Source organism: Pongo pygmaeus, chromosome 6, assembly GCF_028885625.2.
Source record: "Pongo pygmaeus isolate AG05252 chromosome 6, NHGRI_mPonPyg2-v2.0_pri, whole genome shotgun sequence".
Taxonomy (NCBI): Eukaryota; Metazoa; Chordata; class Mammalia; order Primates; family Hominidae; genus Pongo; species Pongo pygmaeus.
In genome coordinates, this window is record NC_072379.2 from 139000892 (window position 1) to 139024915 (window position 24024).

Consider the following 24024-nt stretch of genomic DNA (forward strand, 5'->3'; position numbering starts at 1 on the left):
GAGGCGGAGCTTGCAGTGAGCCGAGACCGCACCACTGCGCTCCAACCTGGGTGACAGAGTGAGACTCCATCTCAAAAAAAAAAAAAAAGAATTTCCAAAGAAATTTCCATCAAATCAAACATGAGCTCAAAATCGATCACAAAATGTGGAAACAAAGACACTATGAGCAAAAGTTAACAAAAACAAAATCAGACCACCTTGAACTACAAACATTAGTATTCTCAGATGCAGATATACGTGGTATGTTTTTTAAAAAGGAATTGAGCATCAAAAGTATGAGTAAGAATCAAGAGACTATAAAAACTGACTGGGTAAATTTAAGGAAAAAAAACAGAACTTTTACTATTCATTATTCTTTTCTTTCTCCTCCACTCCCTCCAAAACTTTTTTTCTTTTCCTTTTTTACTATTTTTTTTTTTATTTTTTAATTTTTGAGACAGAGTCTCACCCTGTCACCCAGGCTGGAGTGCAGTGGCATCATCTCAGCTCATCGTGATCTCCGCCTCCCGGATTCAAGCAATTCTCCTGTCTCACCCTCCCGAGGAGTAGCTGGGATTACAGGCATGCACCACCACGCCCAGCTAATTTTTGTATTTTTTTTGTGCAGACAGAGTTTCACCATGTTGGCCAGGCTGGTCTTGAACTCCTGGCCTCAAGCCATCCGCCCTCCTCAGCCTCCCAAAGTGCTGGGATTACACACGTGAGCCACTGCTCCGGCCTTAGAACTTTTAAACATAAGTAAATTAACTGAAATTTAAAAATCATACTTCGATGGGACACACCGCATCTCAGAAGAGGCTGAACTAATGAACTGAGAGCCTGAGAGGAAGAAGTGTGGCAGAGTTTAGAAAGAGAGTAAGAGAGAAGTTAGAAGACATAAAAGATAAAGTGAGAAGACTTCACCATATATCTAATGAGAATTCCAGAGAAGGAATACTTAAGGAGATCATGGCTGAGGAAATCAGAAAGCACAGCAAAATATGAGTAGCATAAATTTTTTTAAATCCACACGCAGATCTTAGTGAAACTGCACAGCACCAAAGAATGACAAGATATTAAAAGCAGCCAGAGAGAAAAAACAGACTATCTACTATGCTGGATTGAATTGTGTCCCCAAGAAGATATGTCGAAGGTCTAATCCCTGGTACCCATGAATGTGATCTTATTTGGAAATAGGGTCTTTGCAGATATAATCAAGTTAAGATGAGGTCATATTGGATTCCGGTGGGCCCTAACCCAAAACTGATGTCCTTTTAAGACGAGGGAAATTTGAACACAGACACATGGGGAAATGCCTGTGACAATGGAGGCTGAGATTGGAGTGATGCGTCTACAAGCCAAGGCATGCCAAGGATTTCTAAGCATCAGAATCCTGGAGGAGGCAAGAAAGGATCCTCCTGTAAAGCCTTCAGACAGAGCAAGGCCCTGCTAACACCTTCAGTTTGGACTTCTAGCCTCCAGAACTGAGAAAATCAATTTCTGTTGTTTGAAGCCATCAAGTTCATGGTAAGTTGTTACAGCAGCCCTAAGAAGTGAACTAATGCCACCTCGATTTAGGCTGATAGCTAACTTCTAAGCAGAAGCGATGGAATCCAGACAACAATGAAATAGTCTTTGAAGAGCTGAGGGAAAATACCCAGTAAAACTATCTTTCAAGAACGAGAAGGGAATAAAAACCCTTTCAGACTAACAAAATACACAATTACCTCCAGACTCTCACTAAAGCAACCTCCAACAGAGGAACTTAAAGAAGGAAAGTGATCAACAAGAAGTGTGAGCAAAGGAATGGTGAGTAAGAAACAAAATGATAATTGTGTAAGCTTAAACAAATACTGACTGCCAAAAACAATATGAATTTCTAACCTCTAGGATTAAAAATATTATAGCAGCAATACATACAGTGCATCTTTTTTTTTTTTTTTTTTTTAATAGAGACAAGATCTAGCTCTGTCACCCAGACTGGAGTGTAGGGACACAATCATAGCTCACTGCAGCCTCAAACTCCTGGGCTCAAATGGTGCTCCCTCTGCAGCTTCCTGAGTAGCTGGGACTACAGGCATGCGCCACCATGTTCAGCTAATTTTTTAAAAAATTTTTGTAGAGACAAGGTCTCTTTATGTTGCCCAGGCTAGCTGTGTATTCCTAGCCTCTAGCAATCCTCCCACTTCAGCCTCCCAAAGCACTGGGATAACAGGCATGAGCTGCTGCGCTCGACCCACATCTTATGTGCCTGGCACTGTTCTGAGTGTTTTATGCATATTAACTCATTTAATTCTCAAAATAACCTTATGACATAGAAACTATTATTTTGTCTACTTAACATACAGTAAAGCTGAGGTAAAATGAGATTAAGTAATCTGGCCAAATTTATATAATTAGTAAATAAGTTTGAATGAAACTAGTCAGAATTCAAGTGTCCAAGGTTCTTTCATTGTTTGACAGAATGACAAAGGGCACTGATTGGCTTAAGTTCAGCTAAAAGTCTGTTAAGATAAAGAGTCTGTTTAGATTTCCAGAGCAGCCACTGAAAAAATAAAAATTCAGTAATATAACATCCAAACTAGTAAAGGGAAAAAAACCAAATAAGGAAAAAAACCTACAAGAAGATCAAACAGAGAAAAGAAATATACAAAAAGTGGGTCACAGTGACAATTATAATGAGTGGCAGAAATAAATCCAGATCCACATTATTGGCCATTTGTGCTTCCTCTGCCGGGAAGTGTCTGACCTTGTAGTTTGCCCATTTGGAGAGTGAAGAATTTGAGTGAAAGAGGCCAGACACAACAGTACATACCACGCGGTTCTATTTATATGAGATTCAAGAACAGGCAAGACAGAGATCTATGGTGACAGAGGTCAGAACGGTGGTGAACGATGGGAGCAGGCACTGACTGGAAGGCGATGGGGTGAGGAAAATGATCCATATCTCAATCAGAATGCTGGCTACACAAGTGTATGTATTTGTCAAAACTCACTGAACTGTACGCTTAATATCTAGGGTCTTCGCTGTGTGTAAATTTTGCCTCAAAAAGAAAGACTGGGGTGGTATGTGAACCATTTAATCCTCCTAACAGGAGTAATTGGTTTCACATACTTTACCAATAGCAATTTGCACATAATTGTACTCTAAGTGCCAATTTATTTTATACACTCAAAAAGCAGGCTCAAATTCTCTTCTTGGCAACATATTTCAGCAAGTTCAATGAAAAATATGTTAAGTATTTGAAAAGAAGGCTATTCGGGAATTCCCTATTTACTCTGAATTGACTAAGGGAAAATACTAGGACATGCCTGGGAAATAAAAAGTTAAAGGTTAAACCATAAACAGCAGTTCAGCGGTATGGCTGTATAGGCCAAAGGCCAAAATTTCACAAATAGAAATGATCACCTCTCGCTTTTCTGTAATAATGAGTATAGATGTACACGATCAATCCCAGCACCAAACAATTGAGAACTTAATGCTTGGTCTTGGTACCATCTTCTCCTTTCCCCATTGCTCCTGTCTGAAAGGAGAGGGAGGTGGGAGAACAAAGCCACCAAACTGCCAGTATGAACGCTGACTTTCGATTCCAGCCCATCTTCTACCTCCAGACTAGGCTGCTCACAGTGTGTGTGTGTGTGTGTGTGTGTGTGTGTGTGTGTGTGTATGCCACACACAGAAGCCCAGGTGTGTGTGTGTGTGTGTGTGTGTATGCCACACACAGAAGCCCTGTGTGTGTGTGTGTGTGTGTGTGTGTGTGTGTGTATGCCACACACAGAAGCCCAGGTGTGTGTGTGTGTGTGTGTGTGTGTGTGTGTATGCCACACACAGAAGCCCAGGCACAAAGCAGAGACAAGGGACATATTTCCTACCTTTCTATCTTGGGATTGCAATATGCCTCTTCAATAAGTTCCATGTTGTCCAAATCCTTCCATTTGCCTCTATCCAAGAATTGCCATCGATACGGCAAATGGAAATGAACTCTATGACACTTGTCTGAAATAAAAACATAAAGGAGCAAGATAGCTTGGCAATACGCGGCATGCCCTAGCCTTGTGGTTGTCAACAGGTGTGGTGCTGCCTGCTGACCTGGGAATATTCTGAAATGTGTGGTGGAGTCTGTTTTTTCAGTGCAGGCATGCCTGAGCATTTAGATATGGAAACACTTTTTGTATTTTATTATATACATTGCTACGATTTAAATGTCTGTCCCTTCTAAAACTCTTGTTACAACTTAATCGCCAATGTGATAGTATTGAGCGGTAAGGCCTTTAAGAGGTGACTGGGTCATAGATGAATGGATTAATGGGTGTATGGGTTATCATGAGAGTGGAACTGGTGGCTTTGTGAGAGGAAGCGAGGCCTGAGCTAGCATGGTCAGCCCCCTTGCCATGTGATGCCCTGAAGCACCTCAGGACTCTGCAGTCCCTACCAGCAAGAAGGCCCTCATCAGATGCAGGCCCTTGACCCTGGACTTCTCAGCCTCCATAAAGGTAAGACATAAATTCCTTTTCTTTATAAATTATCCAGTTTCAGGTATTCTGTTATAAGCAACAAAATGGACTAAGACATACATCTTCCTTATGTCTCACTTTTTAACAGGACCTTTTTTTTTTTTGAGACAGGGTCTCACTGTCACCCAGGCTGGGGTGTAGTGGCACGATCATGGCTCACTGCAACCTCAACCTCCCAGGCTCAGGTGATCCTCCCATCTCAGCCTCCTCAGTAGCTGGGATTACAGGTGTGCACCACCACACAGCTAATTTTTTTATTTTTTGTAGAGACAAGGTTTCACCATGTTGGCCAGGCTAGTCTCGAACTTCTGGCCTCAAGTGATCTACCCATCTTGGCCTCCCAAAGTGCTGAGATTACAAGTGTGAGCCACCACACCTGGCAATTTTTTAGAAGTATGTATGTTGATGGTTTATATCATCTATGAACTTTATTTAATGAGAGTAAGCAACTGATCATGAGAAGGTCAAAGGTCTCATCACTGCAGGAGGCAGTCTGACTCCTCAATATCACTCTCCATGTGGCAGGTGCATGGGCAGAGATCACATTAAAGATGGAGCCAGATTCATCTCTACCGGAAATCCAACCCAACCCAACAAGTCCAACTGAAGGCAGGTCAGCAGCATGGTTACAGGCTCCTTGGATCTCTTCCGGCTAACAACATGCTCACTCCTTCCCTGACACACTCCCACCAAAATCCACACAATGGCCCAGACCTATGGGTTCCGGTGAGCTGCTCCCCTCACCAACCCCATGTTCCTCCTGGGCAGCCAGATCCTCACTTCTCTCATCACTCCAAGCACACGCTGCCTGTCTTTGCTGGTGCCTGCCACCACCGGGAACGCCACCCACACCCTCTCCCTACCTGTCAACAGCCTATGTGAGGTTCTGCTATATCCACACTGAGAAGCATCAGGAGAGGACAGGGAGAAAGGAGAGAAAAAGAATGAGAAGCTCTTTGCACTTTGACATGCAGCTAGCTACCTCCGAGATATTTGCTCTAAGGCAGGAAGATAGAGAACAAGGTGCAGAATGCCTCTATTTGCGTAAAAAATAGAAAAAAAAGTAAGTTTAGAGATATTCTAACTAAACACACACATATGCATATATTATTTCTTGCAGAGGGAACCTGGTAGCTGGAGACAAAGTTACGAGCAAAGACTTCTGTCATTTTGGAATGTTTTGAACTTTGAACCAGAAGAAGATATAATATATTCCAAAAATTACACATCTAATTAAGTGAAAAAGGTAGAAAGCCATGCTAGCATGCCTGTGTAAGAAGGAAACTGAACAGACACATACCCTTGTACATGTATACAGTCTCGATGAGAGGATATTCAAGGAATGGATAATTATGGCTGTTTCTTGGAGGGGACTTGAGTTCTGGAGAAAACTGGTGTGAGGGGGACTTATCTTATTTCTTACTGAGTGTCCTTTGTACATTTTTAATTCGTATTTCAAAATAATAATGAAACTAGCTAATTTGATACTTGAAAAAAATTAAAATTTTCTAAAATCGTGTGCATTCTTTCAGGCACATCTCAACGCCACTTCTTTCCCAGGCTCTGCAAAAGCACCATGGTGGGGGAAGTCCCACGGAGGAGGGTGGGAGGGTGCCTCAGATTGTGTGACCAGGTATGGGGCCGAGCAGACAGGGCAGAAGAGAGTGCCAGGCCAAGAGGACTGAGGGAACAAGGCGGGGACACCCAAGCAAGGAAACTCCTCTAAGTTCAACAAGGCTGAAAACAGCCACACCAGGGACTGAAGATCTCCTAACTTGTCCAGTTTGAACATGGACAGCTCACTAGGTCAGGAACCTCTTGAACTCTCTCAAGCAGGTGTGTACACAACAGATAATTAAAGGGCTGGGCCAGGAAAGACAAATAGCTATGGTCCAAGGTCACAACCAACCAGTTCCTGTTCCCTCCCTGAAACGCATTTGAGGAAATGATCAGGGATGAGAGCAGAAGACCACCCCAGGGCATCCCAGTATTCAAATGCTATACCTACAAACCCCAGGCACGGGTGTACTATGGACAGCCTGAGACAGGCTCTTCCTGCAAGCAGGCACATCCTGGGGAAGGTGCACTCCTTAGGGCCCTCCAGGCTGATGCTTCCTCAGGAAGGACATGGGGGCCAGGGGAAGGCACTATAATCAAACAGCAGGCCTGAGGCTTCCGTTCTGAATCAAAGCTAAGCTATAGACCACACTGTTCACAGCTGGAAGGTGCCCAGGACAGGAGGTACCACGTAAGCCACTGCAGCCACAGCAGCTGGTGAGAGCCTAGTCCCAGCATAGCGGTAGAGACATAAGGTCCTTTCCCTTGTCCTGGTCTTCCTGTCCCCTTTCTCAACTTCTTTTCCCTCCTTCTAATGTTCCCTACCTCACTTTGGCATTCCAGGGGCTTTCTAGGAGGTGAGTCACAGAAATCAAATCAATTTGGCAGACAAAACACCATATCGACCCCAGCCCTTCCTCCCTATAGTCCTTGAAATAACAGGCCAGAGAGAATAAATCCAAAAGCACTGGAAAACAATAAAAAATACCATCAAAGACCAGAATTATTCAAGAATTGCTAAAACTATGGAGCAATGAGAATCAAATAGATATAAAAAGAAGACAGAAAAATGCAGACAAAATGTGCAGAACATACCACAGAAGTAGAAAAGATCTGGGGTCATCACAGATTCACAGTCAGATGAAGCCAGGAGCAAAAAAGATACCCAGGCCAATCCCAATGAGAACAATGGGAGCCCCTGGCAGAGGCACTCCCTTCCCCTAACTTGCTTGTGTGAAGGAAGCTTGCTGTGCACTTCCTAGTTAAACTAAGTGTGAATATAAGGGTTAGAGCGAGAGAAAAGCAAATGAGACGGCCACCAAAGCCCCCGTCCCAGTCCTAGGCTACATGCCAGCCTCCCACCTCACCAAGCAGGACCTTCTGCCTCTTCCCCACCATCACTAGAATGAGGGCCTGGAATCCAAATCAGCCCCATGGAAATCAACCAACAGGTATACGGGATTCTCAAGCACCAACGTGACAGACAACCAAGAATCACTCAACACATGAAGGAAAACAATTCGAAGAGAGACAGCAACTCACACAGAAGCAGCGATACCTAAGGAGAGAATGATCAGAGTTAAGAGAACAAGTGTTCACAGCTAGACTTCAACCTAAAAGCCTAGCCCCTGAAACTTCTAGGAAAAAACCATAAGAGAAAACATTTTGTAGGCTTAGAATAGGCAAATATTTTTAGGATACAAAAAACACAAACCACAAAAGAAAAAAAATATTATCTGGACATCACTATTAAAATACCTGTACGCTATAAAGGAAATAAACATGAAAGACTGGAAGGATATATCTTCAGTATAAATCACATACAAAACACAACTCAATAAGAGATCAAATAACCCAATAAAAAATGGGTATAACTGTCACAAAAGACCAATACTGTATGATTCCATTTATATGAAATATTCAAGCAAATCTATAGAGATGGAACCTTCATCTGTAGTCATCAGGAGCTGGGGGGAGGGAAGAATGGTGGCTGACTGCTAATGAAGACGGGGTTACTTTGGGGGTGTTGAAAATGTTTTCATATTGCCTATGATGATGGCTGCCCAATTCTGTGTTAATATTACATATATAAGTGGACTTCAAAAAGTTCATGGAAAACGGAATTAAAAGATAAAAAATATAAACTTTACTTCTCAATATAAGCTCCATCAAGTTCAGGACACTTTTGTAAAAGACGATACCAGCCATTTAGTCCACCCATAAAGAACCAAGGGTCCTAGGAATTTAACCATGTCAATCCAGTCTTTTTTCTACATTATTAACTGAAGAAAAATGGGTGCCCTTTAAAGATTTTTTTTCTTTTTTTTTTTAAGACAGAGTTTCACTCTGTTGCCCAGGCTGGAGTGCAGTGGCACGGTCTCGGCTCACTGCAACCTCCACCTCCCGGGTTCAAGTGACTTTCCTGCCTCATCCGCCCAAGTAGCTGAGATTACAGGTATGTGCCACCACACCCGGCTAATTTTTGTATTTTTAGTAAAGACAGGGTTTCACCATGTTGGCCAGGCGGGTCTCAAACTCCTGACCTCAAGTGATCCACCTGCCTCGGCCTCTCAAAGTGCTGAGATTACAGGCATGAGCCACCATGACTGGCCTAAAGATTTTTAAGATTAGAAAACAAAAAGAAGTCAGAAAGAGCCAAATCAGGACTGTAAGGTGGATGCGTACAGATTTCCCATTGAAACTCTTGCAAAATTGCCCTTGATTGATGAGGAATGAGCAGCAGCCTTGTGGTGGTGGAGAAGGACCCTCTGGTGAAGCTTTCTGGGCATTTTTCTGCTAAAGTTTTGGCTTTCTCAAAACACTCTCATAATAAGCAGATGTTATTGCTCTTTGGCCCTCTAGAAAGTCAACAAGCAAAATGTCTTAAGCATCTCAAAAAACTGTTGCTGTGACTTCTGCTCCTGATCACTTCTGCTGTGACTGGGCCACTTCCCCCTTTTAGGAGCCATTGCTTTGTCTTCAGGATCCTACTGGTAAAGCCATGTTCCATCTCCTGTTACAACTCTTCAGAGAAATGCTTCAGGATCTTGATACCACTTGTTTAAAATTTCCATTCAAAGTTCTGCTCTTGTCTGCAGCTGATCCCGGCAGAATGGTTTTGGCACCCAAGAGTGGAAAGTTTCCTCAAATTTAATTTTTAATTTTTCTGGCAGACTGTATAAACTGAACTAATCAAGATGTCTGGTGTCAGTTACTGTTTGTGCTGTTAATCACTTCAATTAAGGAACAAACAACATTAATTTTTTTCTCACAAATTGATGAGCATAGCTCCATCTTTAACATTCTCTCATCCCTTCTTAAAATGACTTACTCATTTATAAACTGCTTTCTTTGGGACATTGTCCTCATAAACTTTTTTGTGAAGCATCAATGATTTTGTCATTCTACCACCCAAGAGTCACCATTAATTTGATATTTGTTCTTGCTTCAACTGCAGCAAAATTCATGTTGCTTTGATAGGGGCTCTTTCCAAATTGATGTCTTATCCTTCCTAGTGCCTCAAACTAGATCCTGTTCAGATATGTTATTACAAGTTAGTATGAATTTATTTTGGAGCAAAACTTTTGAACTCCATGCATAATTTTTTCATAATATGCATTTTCCACGAACTTTCTGAAGACCCCTTGTGTGTGTGTGTGTGTGTGTGTGTGTGTGTGTGTGTGTGTGTAAAGCTGTTATATAAAAAATAGGCAAAAGATTTGAGTAGACACTTCACAGAAAATATACAAATGCCCCAAAAGTACATGTAAATAAAAGTTAAACATCATTAATCATCAGGGAAATGCAAATTAAAACCACAAGACATCATCACTCACTGATTAGAATGGCTAAAATTTAAAAGAAAATGCCAAGTATTAGCAAGAATATACAATAACTGAAACTCTCACACGTTGCTGGTGGGAACATAAAATATTATTATCTATTTTGGAAGACAGTTTGGCAGTTTCTTACAAAGTCAATCACATGACATAACCCAGTAACTATGTCTAAGTCTTTTACCCAAGAGAAATGGAAACATATATCCACATGAAAACTTATACATAAATATTTATAGAAGTTGTATTTGTAAAAGCCAAAAACTGACAACAACCCAAATGTTCATCAACATATGAACGGAACAAATTGCAGTCAATCATGCAATGGAATACTACTGTGCAATGAAAAGAAACAAATGATCGATATGCCAGCATGACTGAATCTCAAAACCACGCTGATGAGAGAAGCTAGGCACAAGATAATACACTGTATGATTCCATTTATGTGAAATTCTAGAAAAGGCAAATCTAATCCATAGTGACAAAAAGTAGATCAGGGGTTTCCTGGGGGTCACAAACTATGGGGTGAGGATTAATTACAAAGGAGCATAAAACAATGTTTTTGGAGGGGGTTCCATATCTTGATGGTAGAGATGGTTACATGAGCATATATACTTATCAAAACTCAGTATACGTTTAAAATGGTACACTTTATCTTGTGTAAACTATAGCTCAGTAATATTGCTTTCAGAATACACATATATATGTGTATATATATAGCTCATATTCTTTGACCTATCATTCCATTCTCCAGAATCTATCTATGGAAATACATATATATACTTGAATGCTCAATGGAACAACATTATAATCAACTACTACACACTTGTTTTTAAAATGAGGTGGACTTTCACCTACTGACATGGAAAAAAAATCTCCAAGATACAATGTTAAGATGCAGGTTGAATAATAACATTATCACATGCTCCTATCTGTTTAAAAATATATAAAACAAATATCACAACCACATGGGAAGTGTTTACCTTTGGGCAAAGACGATGGAGGACTTCATGCTTCACTCTGTATTACTGAACTGTTTTACAGAGTGAAAGTATTCATTAATTGCTTGGGTAATTTTTAAAAACTGAAAATGAAACAAGAAGTTTGGTGGTTGTCAAGGGGAGTCACCAAATTTGAGAACAAACCTTTCTTCAGTCAAAGCCCAGGACAGCATTTAAGAAAACAAAGGTTTAGTGAAAATACACACACACATGCACACCAGAATTGCTGCTTCTGAAAAAACAGAGATCACTGGATTGTTCACTGGATCAATACAGAAGAAACCCCCAATTTAAACAACTACTCATCCTCCAAGAGCTAACACAAGTGTTTCCTTCACAGTGAGGTCCCTTCCAGTTTCTAAGGGAGCTCTCAGCCTATCATCACCCTTATCTTTGTTCCCACCAGGCTGAGGAGTTCCCTGTCCTGTGCAGGTCTGTGACCTCATGCTAAGCTGACCAAGGCTCAATACTTGACACTCATTTGGTGCATGAACCAGTTATGTTTCCAAAAATGATCCACATTTAATTTCTGAAAACTCAAAGAATTGCTACCATCTTCAACTCCCCAACAAAATACCTTCAGAATTGGTTTGGCCAAAGTGCCAAGCCCTGATCCTCTCCGGATGGGGTAGAGGTTTGGTAGGGGGTGACTTCAGAGCACAGCTCTGGGAATGACAAGCAGTTACCCCTCCCACAAGTGGGATGAAGGAGCCTCCTCCAACTTACCTTGAAAGCTACAACTTTTCCGGATATGGTACAAACAGATCTGATCACTCTCCTCCTGGCTAAGAGTGTTTGGGGACACAGAACCTGAACTGTCTTTTCTTTCTGCAAAGAAACACCACAAAGATATGTCAACTTCTGATATGAGGTACAAAAGAGAGTTAAAGAGGATTCATTCAGTTCTCTGCACAAAAGTGGGCAAGGCAAGCTCACAAAGCCCTATCGTGTTTGGGGTGAAAGTGCTCCTACACAGGTGGATCCTCTACTTTTTAGTGACAGGTTGGCAGCCTGACGCCACACGGCTGCTTGCCAGATCCAGGACTCTGTGAAGGGACTCCTTTCTCAACTCTCGCTGTCCACCCAATTCACTAGGAGACCCATTTAAAAACACAAGTGCCTGATTCTGCCCTAGACTGACTTCACTTCAGACTGACTGAATCAGAACCTCCAGGGGTGGGGCTTGGGACACTTTTGTAATAAGGGGAGAACCACTGTCTTACATGTTGAGGCATCTTACAATTCCCTCTATGCCTAAGGGTTGTGATAGGCAAACCTATCCCTGAGGGCAAACAGAGGGCTACTTTTTATAAACTAGATTTGAAGCTATATAGCAAACATTCATTAATGAACTATCAGAATTGGGTACTAATACCAAGACCCCTGAGGGCAAACAGAGGGCTACTTTTTATAAACTAGATTTGAAGCTATATAGCAAACATTCATTAATGAACTATCAGAATTGGGTACTAATACCAAGACAAGAGTAATAAATAGAAAGTCCACATTTCAAAATGAAGCCCCTTTAATTAATTTTAGGTTAATTATCAGGATCTTAATATAAAAAGGGCACATAAATCCTTTCTATTTTACCTTTACTAGCACCATGCCAATGAGTCTTTACCTATGATATTTACCCTCACCCAGCTACCCCCAAATGAGCATATAAAATTAATTTGCAATCCCTATTTAGTGTCACCTGTCGTTTTGTTATTCATCTTCCCTTTTCTTTTTATAAGCCCCTGAGATACTTCACTCGAAATCTAGGCCTATGGGACCCCGAAGGTCATCTCCCTCTCTCCCCACCATGGTGACTGCTCTTGCAGCTGACATCACTGGCAGTAGATCCCTCCTCCCTTTCTGACAAGGCTGTAATCCAACTGTATTCAAGGCTGTAAGATACTCTTAAAGATCTATTTAATACAAAACCTGTCTACTTCTAGGATTCCTACAACTGAAAGAAATTAACAAAACATAATTGAAGACAATGTAAAGAAAAAACAAATACAAAAGACAACTTTTAAGTATAAAAGTCAGGTACAATTAGAGTGGTGCATTTGTTTGCAGGTAGTCCTGGCATGCAACCGACATTCTAGGAAGTGCTCTATTAAAATTGTAGCCACCACTACAGCTAACTGAGAGGGTTTGATTCTGCTCTGAGGGGAGGCATGTCTCAGCTTCACCAAGGAATAACCAGTGCCCAAGACAGCGCCCAGCATGTGGCAAGCACACAAAGGTGCTGAATGAAAGAGTGGGTAACAGAACGGCCAGCCAATGGCTGATACTGTGAAATCCAACAAATGCCAGTGTATCATAGTCTCCCTGAAAGACCACATTATTCATCTGCCCCACAAGAGGTACTCAAGAAATGCTTATTAAATAAAAATCTCTGCTCAAAATCTGCCTGTCACTAAACCTGACAGTCTTTTTTAAAAAATTAGTATCCTAGCACACTCAGTCATTCAACAAATGTCAGAGTACCTACTGTGGGCCAGGCACTGTCTAGGTGCTGGAGATGAGCAGGGAACAAAGCAAATTTACAATGGCTCAAAAACTCTACTTACTGATGTCAGGAATACGGCCAATGCCATAATTAAGGTATGCTTCTTTCATTCATTTTGTAAAATCAGAATACAACACAAGGGATGCTCCCTAGAGCTGTGCAGCACAGCATTCCTAACTTTGGGTTCCTCCCTGAAGAGCATGCTCTCGTGGGGGTGAAGATAGGGGTGACTACACAGGGGGAGGAGCCAAGTCTCCCATTTCAGTGCAGACTAGGCCCATCCAGAATTCACTCACCATCAATACCAATTCACATCTGTCTAGGATGGCATGCTTGATCATGTCTATGATTTCAACTTATCCTCACCCCCACACTCCCTGCCTTGTTAGGAAAGCATCATCAACTCCATTTTACTAAAAGCAGCACCAGACTTCCCCAAAGTCACACATTCCATGTAATGGCTAGCTGGAATCCAGGAACCCCCAGCCCAGGACCTCCCGTGCTCCCCACCAGCCTTACCACTCCCCACCAGCCTTACCACTCCCCACCAGCCTTACCAGAAGTCCCCTGTGGGACAAAAGGAGGAGGCACTCTGCTGGGGGCAGAGCTCTTATTCTTGATGTCATGTGCATTTCTATAAATGGTAGGCAGCCTGCTCACCAGGTCTGAGCTCATACCCAACTTCTCCAATTTTTCCAGATTCTCAGAATTAGAGAAATCATGGGATCTCTTACAGCTAGTGCCAAACTTGCATTCCCCCTGTAAAAAATACTGGCAGATATGGAGCTTGATGCACTGCTTTTGAAAGGCACAAGAGCCGTGGGGTCCATCTCCTTTGTTGTAATGTTGGCAAATCTGTTGACAGAGAGGGAAAAAACCACCAGTTCAGGAAGGTCTCACACGACACCACCTCCCCAGTGGCCAGTCCACTGGTGAGAAAGAGGCTTCACAAGCTGTGATTCCATCATCCACGCAGAACACAGCTATTACATCCCTCACTCTAGATGACGGCTGCTAACAAACGCCCTTGGCTAAAATGGGAACCAAGAGGAAAGGAGACTGCACAGAATCAGCCCCTCCACTGGGAAAATCCAAGAACTTCAAAGTGACTAGAGCTGCTCCTTTCACATGAGACAATGCAAATCAAATGGCTACATCCTAAGGACTACTACAATCTACCTATACTCTTCCCCCCCGACTCATCAACTCTCCCTTCCCCAAGCCCCAGATTTCTCTGAGCTCTCCTTTCTACAATTCAAAGAGGCTCTGAGGGCTTAAAGCATCTTAGAGAAGGCCAAATACCACCCTTTCATTTCTCAATGGAGCACAACGAGAGGCTCAGAGAAGTTAAAGAATCAGCCCTAGTCACACAGCTATCCATGGCATCTGGCACATATGACGTTTGTGGAACTGGGTTGTTGGCAAAGCTGGCCCTTGAACTTCAACTGCTCCATTCCAAATTTCTGCAGGTGGAAACCAGACCAGAGACCACCAAGGGCCCACCCATTCCACTCACAGTCATTACATTTCTCAAGATACAGGAATGTCCCCAGGGAGCTGTGGAACCCAGACTTCCCCTGACACTCACTTCTGGCAAAAGCCAGGGGTCGTTCTGAAACAAGAGTTGGCATAGCTCGTTATAGCTCAGGTGGTCAACGCCATGAGTTCTCAGCACACTCAGGTTGTGTTCGGTTGCCAAGCTGTGACTATTCCTACAGTTCTTCCTGCAAAGAAGCAGAGCTGGTGTTATATGTCAAACTGAGTCTCCTCAAAATTCCTATGTTGGAGTCCTAACTCCCAGGACCTCAGGATATGGCTCTATTTGGAAAGAAGGTCTCTAAAGAGGTAATTAAGTTAAAAAGAGGTCAATAGGATGGGCCACAAACCCACATGACTACTGTCCTTATAAAAAGAGATTTGGCCAGGCGTGGTGGGTCATGCCTGTAATCCCAGCACTTTGGGAGGCCGAGGCAGGAGGATCACAAGGTCAGGAGATCAAGACCATCCTGGCTAACACAGTGAAACCCCGTCTCTACTGAAAATACAAAAAATTAGCCGGGCGTGGTGGCGGGCACCTGTAGTCCCAGCTACTCTGGAGGCTGAGGCAGGAGAATGGCATGAATCCAGGAGGCGGAGCTTGCAGTGAGCCACTGCACTCCAGCCTGAGCAACAGAGCGAGATTCAGTCTCAAAAAAAAAAAAAAAAAAGAGATATTGGGGCACAGACACACACAGATGGAAGACCATGCGAGGACATGGTGAGAAGGTGGCCATCTACAGGCCAAGGAGAGGGGCCTCAGAAGAAATCAACTCTGCCACCTTGATCTCAGACTTCTAGCCTCCAGAACTGTGAGAAAGTCGATTTCTGTTGTTTAAGCCTCCTAGTCTATGGTACTTTGTTATGGCAGCGCTGGCAAACTGAAAGCTGATAAAATCAGTCTTCATGACAATTTTTCAGAAACACTTCCTGACAGTGTTTACAAGCACCAGAGAAAAACCAGCATGTAGGCTGGGTGCAGTGGCTCACACCTATAATCCCAGCACTCTAGGAGGCCGAGGTGGGTGGATCACTTGAGGTCGGGAGTTCGAGACTAGCCTGGCCAACATGAAGAAATCCTGTCTCTACTAAAAATACAAAATTAGCCGGGCGAGGTGGTGCATGCCTGTAATCCCAGCTACTCAGGAGGCTGAGGCAGGACAATCGCTTGAACCCAGGAGGCGGAGGCTGTGGTGAGCCAAGATCGCGCCATTGCACTCCAGCCTGGGCAACAAGAGCGAGACTCTGTCTCAAAAAAAAAAAAAAAGAAAAAAAGAAAAACCAGCATGTCTACATGACAACAACAAAAAATCCAATGTGTATTTACCAAGGAGGAGATGGGGCCTTGCAAGGTCTAAGGCCCAGGACAGCACCTCTGAACAAGCATTTGATGAGAATGACAAAGAGGAGTTGCTACATAGTAGTCAGTCGGTAAGCAGTTAGCCACAGGCTGAATCAACGAGCACGGCATCTTATCATTATAGGTTACATATGTGCACGCATGCAGGTGTGTATATACACACACACACACACACACACACACACAGCCCTGAACCCAGCTTTTTTTTTTTTTTTTTTTTTTGCTCTCTTCCTCCATTCTTTCCATCTACAAGCGTCTGATAAGCACCAGGGTGAGCCAGACACTGGCACCATGCCCTGAGAACCCAAAGATAAACCCTTAAATGACTGCCTGAGTCACCAGGACCCAGAAGAGTCAGGCCAACAGCATCTGTTTGACTCTGGCACTGCCACGCCTCCTATGCCACATCTCAGGAGAATGCCAAACCCCGATCCACCCCAAACCTGCACCTTTTACAGAATCCCCCAGCTCAGTAAAAGGCAACTTCCCTCTCCCACTGCACAGACCAAAAACCCTGAAGCCATCCTTGCCTGCTCTCTTTCCCTCATCTAGTGGAGGTGACAGACATAGAGGGGACTCTGATACGGAGTAGAATGTGCAACATCAGCTGTGGTCAGAATCTATCAGCGCAGAGCGGAAGGGCACCTGAGCCAGTCAGGGCTAGGAGAGAACTGGGGAAGAAATCAGGAGAGCATGCTGGACGGCATAATGCCTGAGTGGAATACTTAAAGGGTGAGGAGGAGACAGCAAGAGAAAGGAAGAACATTCCAGAAGAGGGGCAAATAATTTGGTGCTGCCAGAGCCAAATATATCTAATAAGTATAACGATGACTGATGATAACAATGATAATGACTACTAAAATTTATTGAGCAACTGCCAAATATCGGGGATTGCCAAAATGTTTTATGAGTTAACTCATTCAGTCCTCAACCAGCCTGTGAGGGGAGTAATATCATTAACGCCACTTTGCAGATGAGGGAATTGAGACCTGGAGGTAAAGTCACTTGCCCAAAGCCACCAGCCAGCAAGGAGCAGAGCCCAGGTTGAAACAAGGTGGGCTGGATCTTGGCACTGTGCCCTAGACCACCAGGCTCAATGCCTCCTTAGCAGAGGACTAAGAGTCAGGGACCCAGGACTCCGTACCAGCTCTGCAGCAGGACTGATGACCTATTTCTAAAAGAACTGACCCTGCGGTTCAGGAAGACAAGCAGAGTCACAGGGGAAGCAGAGAAGTGCAGCCAACCAGACCCACTCTCCCTAAAGTGAGTCAGACATGGAAAGTTCAAGAAACTCACCTGTGTAAACCACAAGGAAAAGAGAAAACTGAAGAAAGAAGAAAACTCAAGGTCATCTGAGCCAGTAAATATCACACTACAGATTTCCGAGACAAGTCAGACCTGACCCCACATTTTGGGAACTAGCTTAAGAACAGGGCTGCCATCTTTATTTTACCAAATTTGAACATGAAACAGATCTACCAGTTACCCCCATGAATGGCTCCATCCAGCCACCATTTGCTGTGTGCCTTCTTCCTCGTGGGCTGTTGTTCCCTGCTCTCCCCTGTACTGCCTCATCCCTGAAGGCTGATTTCCCCAGAGTTCCACCCTTAGCCTCTTTTCAGGCCTCAGACGCTACCTCAGATCTGATCCACCCCTGGGGCTGCAGTTACAACATACACCGCCCGATATCTCCCAAACCAGCCCAGCGCATTGGGGCCCTGGCCTTCCTCCCAAGTTTCTGACCTGAACAGCTGCCTCCTGGGCATGCTTCCAAACTAAAACCCTCTCTTGCTCTCTCAGTGAACAACACCCAGGCCACCGCAGGAACAGAGACTGAAGAGTCGTCACCTCTCACATATCCTCTCATCACACCGTCACCAACTATCCCAAATTTCTCACATACATAGCCCTTGGAAAGCTCTAATCCAGATACTCCCGGACAGCTGCTTCCTAGAGACTACATTTCCCAGCCACCCTGCATCTAGACAGGGTCACGAGACAGCTTCTGGTCAATGGGATGTGGGTGAAAGGAAATCCACAACTTCTAGACCTGGCCCACAAAAAACTCCCATGCAACCCTCTTTTCAATCAGCCCCCTGGAACTTGATACCTAGGCTGGCCTCAAGAGCCATGTGCTGAGGTGCACAGAGCGGAGGTCAGTCAGCCTGGATCCCTGAATGACTGTATGGATCAAGGCCCCCACCCCATGCTCACTACTGGGCCTGACATGAGCAAGAAGTATCTACTCTATTAAGACAAACATACACACATACACACATACACACACACACACACACATACCCACAAACAGGGAGCAAGCAAGAAAGGAAGGAGCAGGGGAGGAAGGAATTCTCCTAGATGACTAGCTTCCCAGTGGTTCCCCCACAACATCCTCCCTTAAATTGGCACCCACACCACTACCTTAGACTTCCTAAAATGCAAACCTGATGGTTGCTCTCTCCTGCCATTTTACCCGCCCCATCACCTCCAGGGTGAGGCCCAAATTCTTTAGCATAAACCTCAGCAATCCCTTCCACACATCCCACTGGCCACGTGCTATGCACAGAACATGGACGCTAAGTGCTGGGGAGACAGCTGGAGCCTCTGCCCTCAGGGAGTTTCTATTCTACTGGCAGCTGGGTGCCATAAGGAAAATAAACAGTTCCCTGTGACCAAGAGTAAGAGGAGGAAAAATCCTCAAATGGGATGTAATCTTTAGGTTGAGGCCTGAAGGATTAACAAACAGGGCCAACCAAGAGCAGGAAGGGCACTCCAGGCAGAGCAAAGACTCCCAGAAATGCCCAGGCTCCAGTCACAGAAGGGTCCCGGCTGGGCAGGGACCAGTGCCCCAGGACCTTGTGGGCGATGGCAGGGAGCTTGCATTTTCCAGTTTGTAAGCAGATAAATAGGGTTGAACGGGGTTTAAAGATCCCTTCCAGCTGCTGGGCAGAGAAAACCTTCATTGTCTGGCCTCAAAGCTGGCAAGGGGCGACTCGCGGCGTCATGGAGTTCCCCTAGGCCACCGCCTCCCTCCCTCCCCACCCCACACGGCCAAACCCGGGTGCTCCACCCGGCACTACCGCGCTCTATGTAAATCACTCTCTCCCCTCAGGCGTCTAGAGGACCCCACTCGACCCCGAGTCCCTCGCACTGTGCCAGGTACTCCGCAGGTGCTCATTAAACGCTCGCTTTAGTGAATGACGGGGCGAGGCCGGGGCAGAGCCACCGAATTGTCTGCTCAAACTTCAAGTAGGACCCCCAAGCGGGCTGGAAGTGCGTGGGGGCGCGCGGGACCTCCCCCCGCCGTCGCTCCCGGCGCGGCGCCTTACCCGGCTCTCAGGAACTTGCAGGCGCCGTAGACCATGAACCTGCAGAGGTGCAGTTGCGCGCAGGGCCCCACGCAGCCCGGCTTGGAGCCCTGGTGCGCGCGACACAGGCGCAGCGGCGACACGGCCAGCACCACGCGCTCCGGGGCCGCGGCTGCGTCGCCCGCCCGCACCGCCACCACGAAGCGCCCACGCTGCCGCAGCAGCCGCTCCAGCGCGTCGGTGCTCAAGCCCATCCGCAAGCGGCGCCGCAGCTCGGGCAGCTCCAGGGCGCCCCCGGCCGCGCACAGCACCTGGGTCACCTCACCGACGACGCCGGCCTGGGCCATGGCCGCTGGGCCTGCGCCCGTCGGACCGCGGGTGGCGCGACGCGGATGGTGGCGCGACGCGGACGGCGGCGGACGCTGGCTGGCGGGCGGCTCTCGCAGGGTGGAGACGCCGGCGGGAAACGAAACCGAAAGCGGCCCCGGGCCGGCGAAAAACAGAACCTGTGCGCCCTCGCCACGCCTCCGGCCCGCAGCTGAGCGGCTTCGCCTTCCGCCTCAGGGCCCCCAGCTGTGAGGCCGCCGCCCGACGGGAGCTCGGGAGCTCGTGAGCTCGGGCGTTCGGCCCGGAGCGCGGGCGGGGGCTGTGGCGGCTCGCGGGGGCCAGTACCTAGCCCCTGAAAATGGCTTCCCTGGATGTTTGAGGGACCAGGAGCCCCTAATGCCGCGATGCTCAGAGCGCCTTCAGTCAGAGAGAGCGTCGAGGGCGGCGGCAGCGCTGGCGGAGCCGGCTGGACGCCTCCGGTTAAAGCCGCTCAGCGTCGCCCGGGCCAAGCCCGGGCTTCGTAGACGGCTCACAGAAACAGGGACAACTGCCGGGTGCGCCCACCCCTCGAACAAGTGACAAAAGCGATCACTCCGCATGGAAGACGCACTTAATTAAAGGTTCCTTTCGCCTCGGTGCATCAATGAGTTCCTTCATTTAAACATAAAAGGGTATGTCCTTTAAAAGAGCAAATCCGTGAGCCGAGATCGCGCCACTGCACTCCAGCCTGGGCGATAGAGCTAGACTCCGTCTCAAAAAAAAAAAAATCCGTTACTCCCAGCCCCTGCTAAGTAACGATTGAACAAATATTTTAGAAGACCCTTCAGAGCAAAGGACCCTCTCATACGCTGAGAGCAATGCGAGTTGTTAGAGCCCTTTGAGGAAGTAATCCAGGAATAGCTATTAAAATTGAAAACGCGCGTGACCTTTGACCCGGCAATCTTTCCTCTCGGAATCTTCCAGAAGTAAAAGGAACAGTAAATAAGTTATGTGTGAAAGTGTTACTGGGGGAACCCTACCTGGGAGGTAGGGTTAAGTGGGAACAGTGTGGCTGAGCTTTAAAGACTATTAGGAAGACTGTTTAACAAGCATGCGTTAGATCTCTGTGTGCGGATGTAGAGGGGCAGACAGCCATGATGTGGTGGTGAACGAGAAAAGATGGCTGTACAGAAATGTCTAAATAATCAAGCTGAATGATCAAGAATTAATTTTTTTTAACGTCTGAATAACAAAACGAGAAGCCTGTGTGTGTGTGTGTGTGTGGCAGGACATTTTTGAATAAGCACGGAGAAAGATGAACAAATACATGGGTAGCTGAGAGGAGGCGGTAGGAGGTATTTGGAAAAGGGAAGATGAGAGGCAGAAGGATTGTGGGGGGAGAGTACTTGTGGTGTAACATTCACTAAAAATGAATATAAAAATCTTAACTATAGGCCAGGCGCAGTGGCTCACGCCTGTAATCCCAGCTCTTTGGGAGGTCAAGGCGGGCGGATCACTTGAGGTTAGTAGTTTGAGACCAGCTTGGCCAACGTGGTGAAACCCCGTCTCCACTAAAAATGTAAAAATTAGCCGGGCGTGGTAGCGGGCTCCAGTAATCCCAGCTACTCGGGAGACAGGCAGGAGAATCGCTTGAATCCGGGAGGCAGAGATTGCAGTGAGCGGAGATCATGACACTGCACTCCAGCCTGGGCGACAGAGTGACACTCCATCTTTAAAAAAAAAAAAAAAATTACCTGTAGTATTACTACAAAAATGTAAATAATAAGTGTATGGATAAAGACTAGATAGTAACATGGACAAATGAAAATGAATTTATTTAATTAGGAAATTGAATGAAGGGTTTTCTCTTGGATTTTAATTGTGATTTTAATGTTTTCATTGTATAAAATGTTCATTTTGTTTTTGTTATTGTTTTAGAGACAAGGTCTTGGTCTGTCACCCAGGCTGTAGTATGGTACAATCATAGCTCACTACAACCTGGAAATTATGGGCTCAAGCGAACCTCCCACCTTAGCCTCCCAAGTAGCTGGGCCTAGAGGCACGTGCCACCATGCCCAGATAATTTTTATATTTTTTTGTAGAGACACTGTCTCATATGTTGCCCAGGCTGATCTTGAACTCCTGGCCTCAAGCAGTCCTCCCACCTCAGATTCCTAAAGTGCTGGGATTACAGTGAGCCACCACGCCTAGCCTAAAATGTTAATTTTTAATTTAAAATATTAGGCAGAGTGCGGTGGCTCACGCATGTAATCCCAGCACTTTGGGAGGCCAAGGTGGGTGGATCACTTGAGGTCAGGAGTTCGAGACCAGCCTGGCCAACATGGTGAAACCCCGTATCTACTAAAAATACAAAAATTAGCCAGGTGTGATGGTGTGTGCCTGTAATCCCAGCTACCTGAGAGGCTAAGGCAGGAAAATCATTTGAACCGGGGAGGCGGAGGTTGCAGTGAGTCAAGATAGCACCATTGCACTCCAGCCAGGGCGACAGAGCAAGAGTCCATCTCAGAAAAAAAGTTAACTTTAGTTGTGGTTTCCATATTGTTTTGCAATAAAATAAGATTTTTAAAAAGAAAGGAAGAGTGATGTCAGTGAAAATGGTGGATTAAGTATCCCAGCAAGTTTGCCCTTCTATAAAGGAAGCAATGAAAGAACTGACAAAAATTGTCAGAATCAACTTTCTTAGAGCCCTAGAAATTAGTCAAAGGTTTGCAGCAACCCATCTAGCATTTAGTCAGGAAACACAGCAAACTCTCAGTAAGAACAGCAATATTTATAGTATTTTAATTTACCCTAGTCCTATCGCACCCCCCCACCATCTCTAGTTCCATGGCAGCCTTGAAAACTTACAGCCCACGTTCCTAGTACCTGTACCAGAGGGAGGAGACAGGGCTGGAGCTACTTCAAAGTCTCATTCCCAAAGAAGAGTCATTATTTGACCTATCTAGTGGGTCCCTGGAAAAAAATCTTGAAAAGGCTTGTCTTTATTCAACCTCTTTGGAACTAGCTCAGTCCTAAAGATTTTTCCACCTGAAGAGGGAGTTATTTGTCAAATATTTTAACATCGTGACTGGCTGAGGCAATAGGTAACAGTAGGGGCAAACAATAGACTAACAAAGAAATGTAAAAGGAAACGTTGAAGGATGAGATGTCCATAGGGGCTTTGAAAAGCTCCAGTATATTTTTAGGAATTTAGAAGGCCATGTGCATGCGTAGGGCTGTGCACATGCTCCGTTAACACCTGAGAAGATCCTAACCTGTCACTACTAGCTGACACTGAGGCTCTGTGCTAGCAGGAAATAAAAGCTATGCAGAGTTGCAAACTGCTTAATGAAAATTGAAGACATGCCCCAAAGTGCATACAGAGCCTCTTGGCAAAGACTAGGAGACATATTGGTTCCAGGTGTTTAAGGAAATCTCCATCTAATCATTAGTTGACCAAGTAGAGACTTCAACAGTCACATGCAATGAAGATACACACTTTAAAAAATTAGTTCAAAAAAGTTACTAAACAAACAGCAACTATTAGGTTGGTTCAAACCGCAATTACTTTTGCACCAACCTAATACTAAAATAAGCACAATCAAACCCTGAGGAGAGAGGAGTATCTGACTTTAGAGTTGGCACATTATTTGAAATGTCCAATTTTCAACTAAAAATCACGTGACTTGCAAAGAAACAAGAAAGTAAGACCCATACAAAGGAAATAAGAGCAATCAATAAAAACTGTTCCTAAGAAAACCCAGATGCTGAACTTTGTAGACAAAGAGTGTAAATCAGCTATTTTTGATATGTTCAAAGAGCTAAAGGAAACCATCTCTAAAAATGTGAAAGAAAGGATGAGAATGGTGCCTCGCCAAACAGAATATTAATAAAGACACAGAAATTATAATAAGGAACCAATAAAGGTTCTGGAGCCAAAAAGTACAATAACTGAAATGATAAATTCACTAGAAGGGTTCAGCAGCAGATTTGAGCATGCAAAAGAAAAAACAATCAGCAAACTTGAAGATAGATCAATTGATGATTATCTGGTCTGTGGAACAGAAAGGAAAAAGAAGAATGAAAAGAGCCTCAGAGACCTGTGGGACACCATCAGATATAC

The 24024-nt window shown here is 44.9% G+C and overlaps 1 protein-coding gene across 2 annotated transcripts in view; it reads right to left on the minus strand.

The window, feature by feature from the left end:
• PARP12 (poly(ADP-ribose) polymerase family member 12) overlaps positions 1 to 20554 on the minus strand; it is a 39974-nt gene extending 19420 nt beyond the window's left edge. For both annotated transcript variants that reach the window (XM_054495842.2, XM_054495840.2), the window contains exons 1-5: positions 19617 to 20554; positions 14980 to 15115; positions 13949 to 14246; positions 11615 to 11716; positions 3853 to 3976 (exon numbers count right to left, since the gene is read on the minus strand). In XM_054495842.2, the coding sequence (XP_054351817.1) occupies positions 3853 to 3976; positions 11615 to 11716; positions 13949 to 14246; positions 14980 to 15115; positions 19617 to 19942 (986 nt within the window). In that variant the 5' untranslated portion in view covers positions 19943 to 20554. The remainder of the gene's footprint in view (positions 1 to 3852; positions 3977 to 11614; positions 11717 to 13948; positions 14247 to 14979; positions 15116 to 19616) is intronic.
• Positions 20555 to 24024: the final 3470 nt, after the last annotated feature.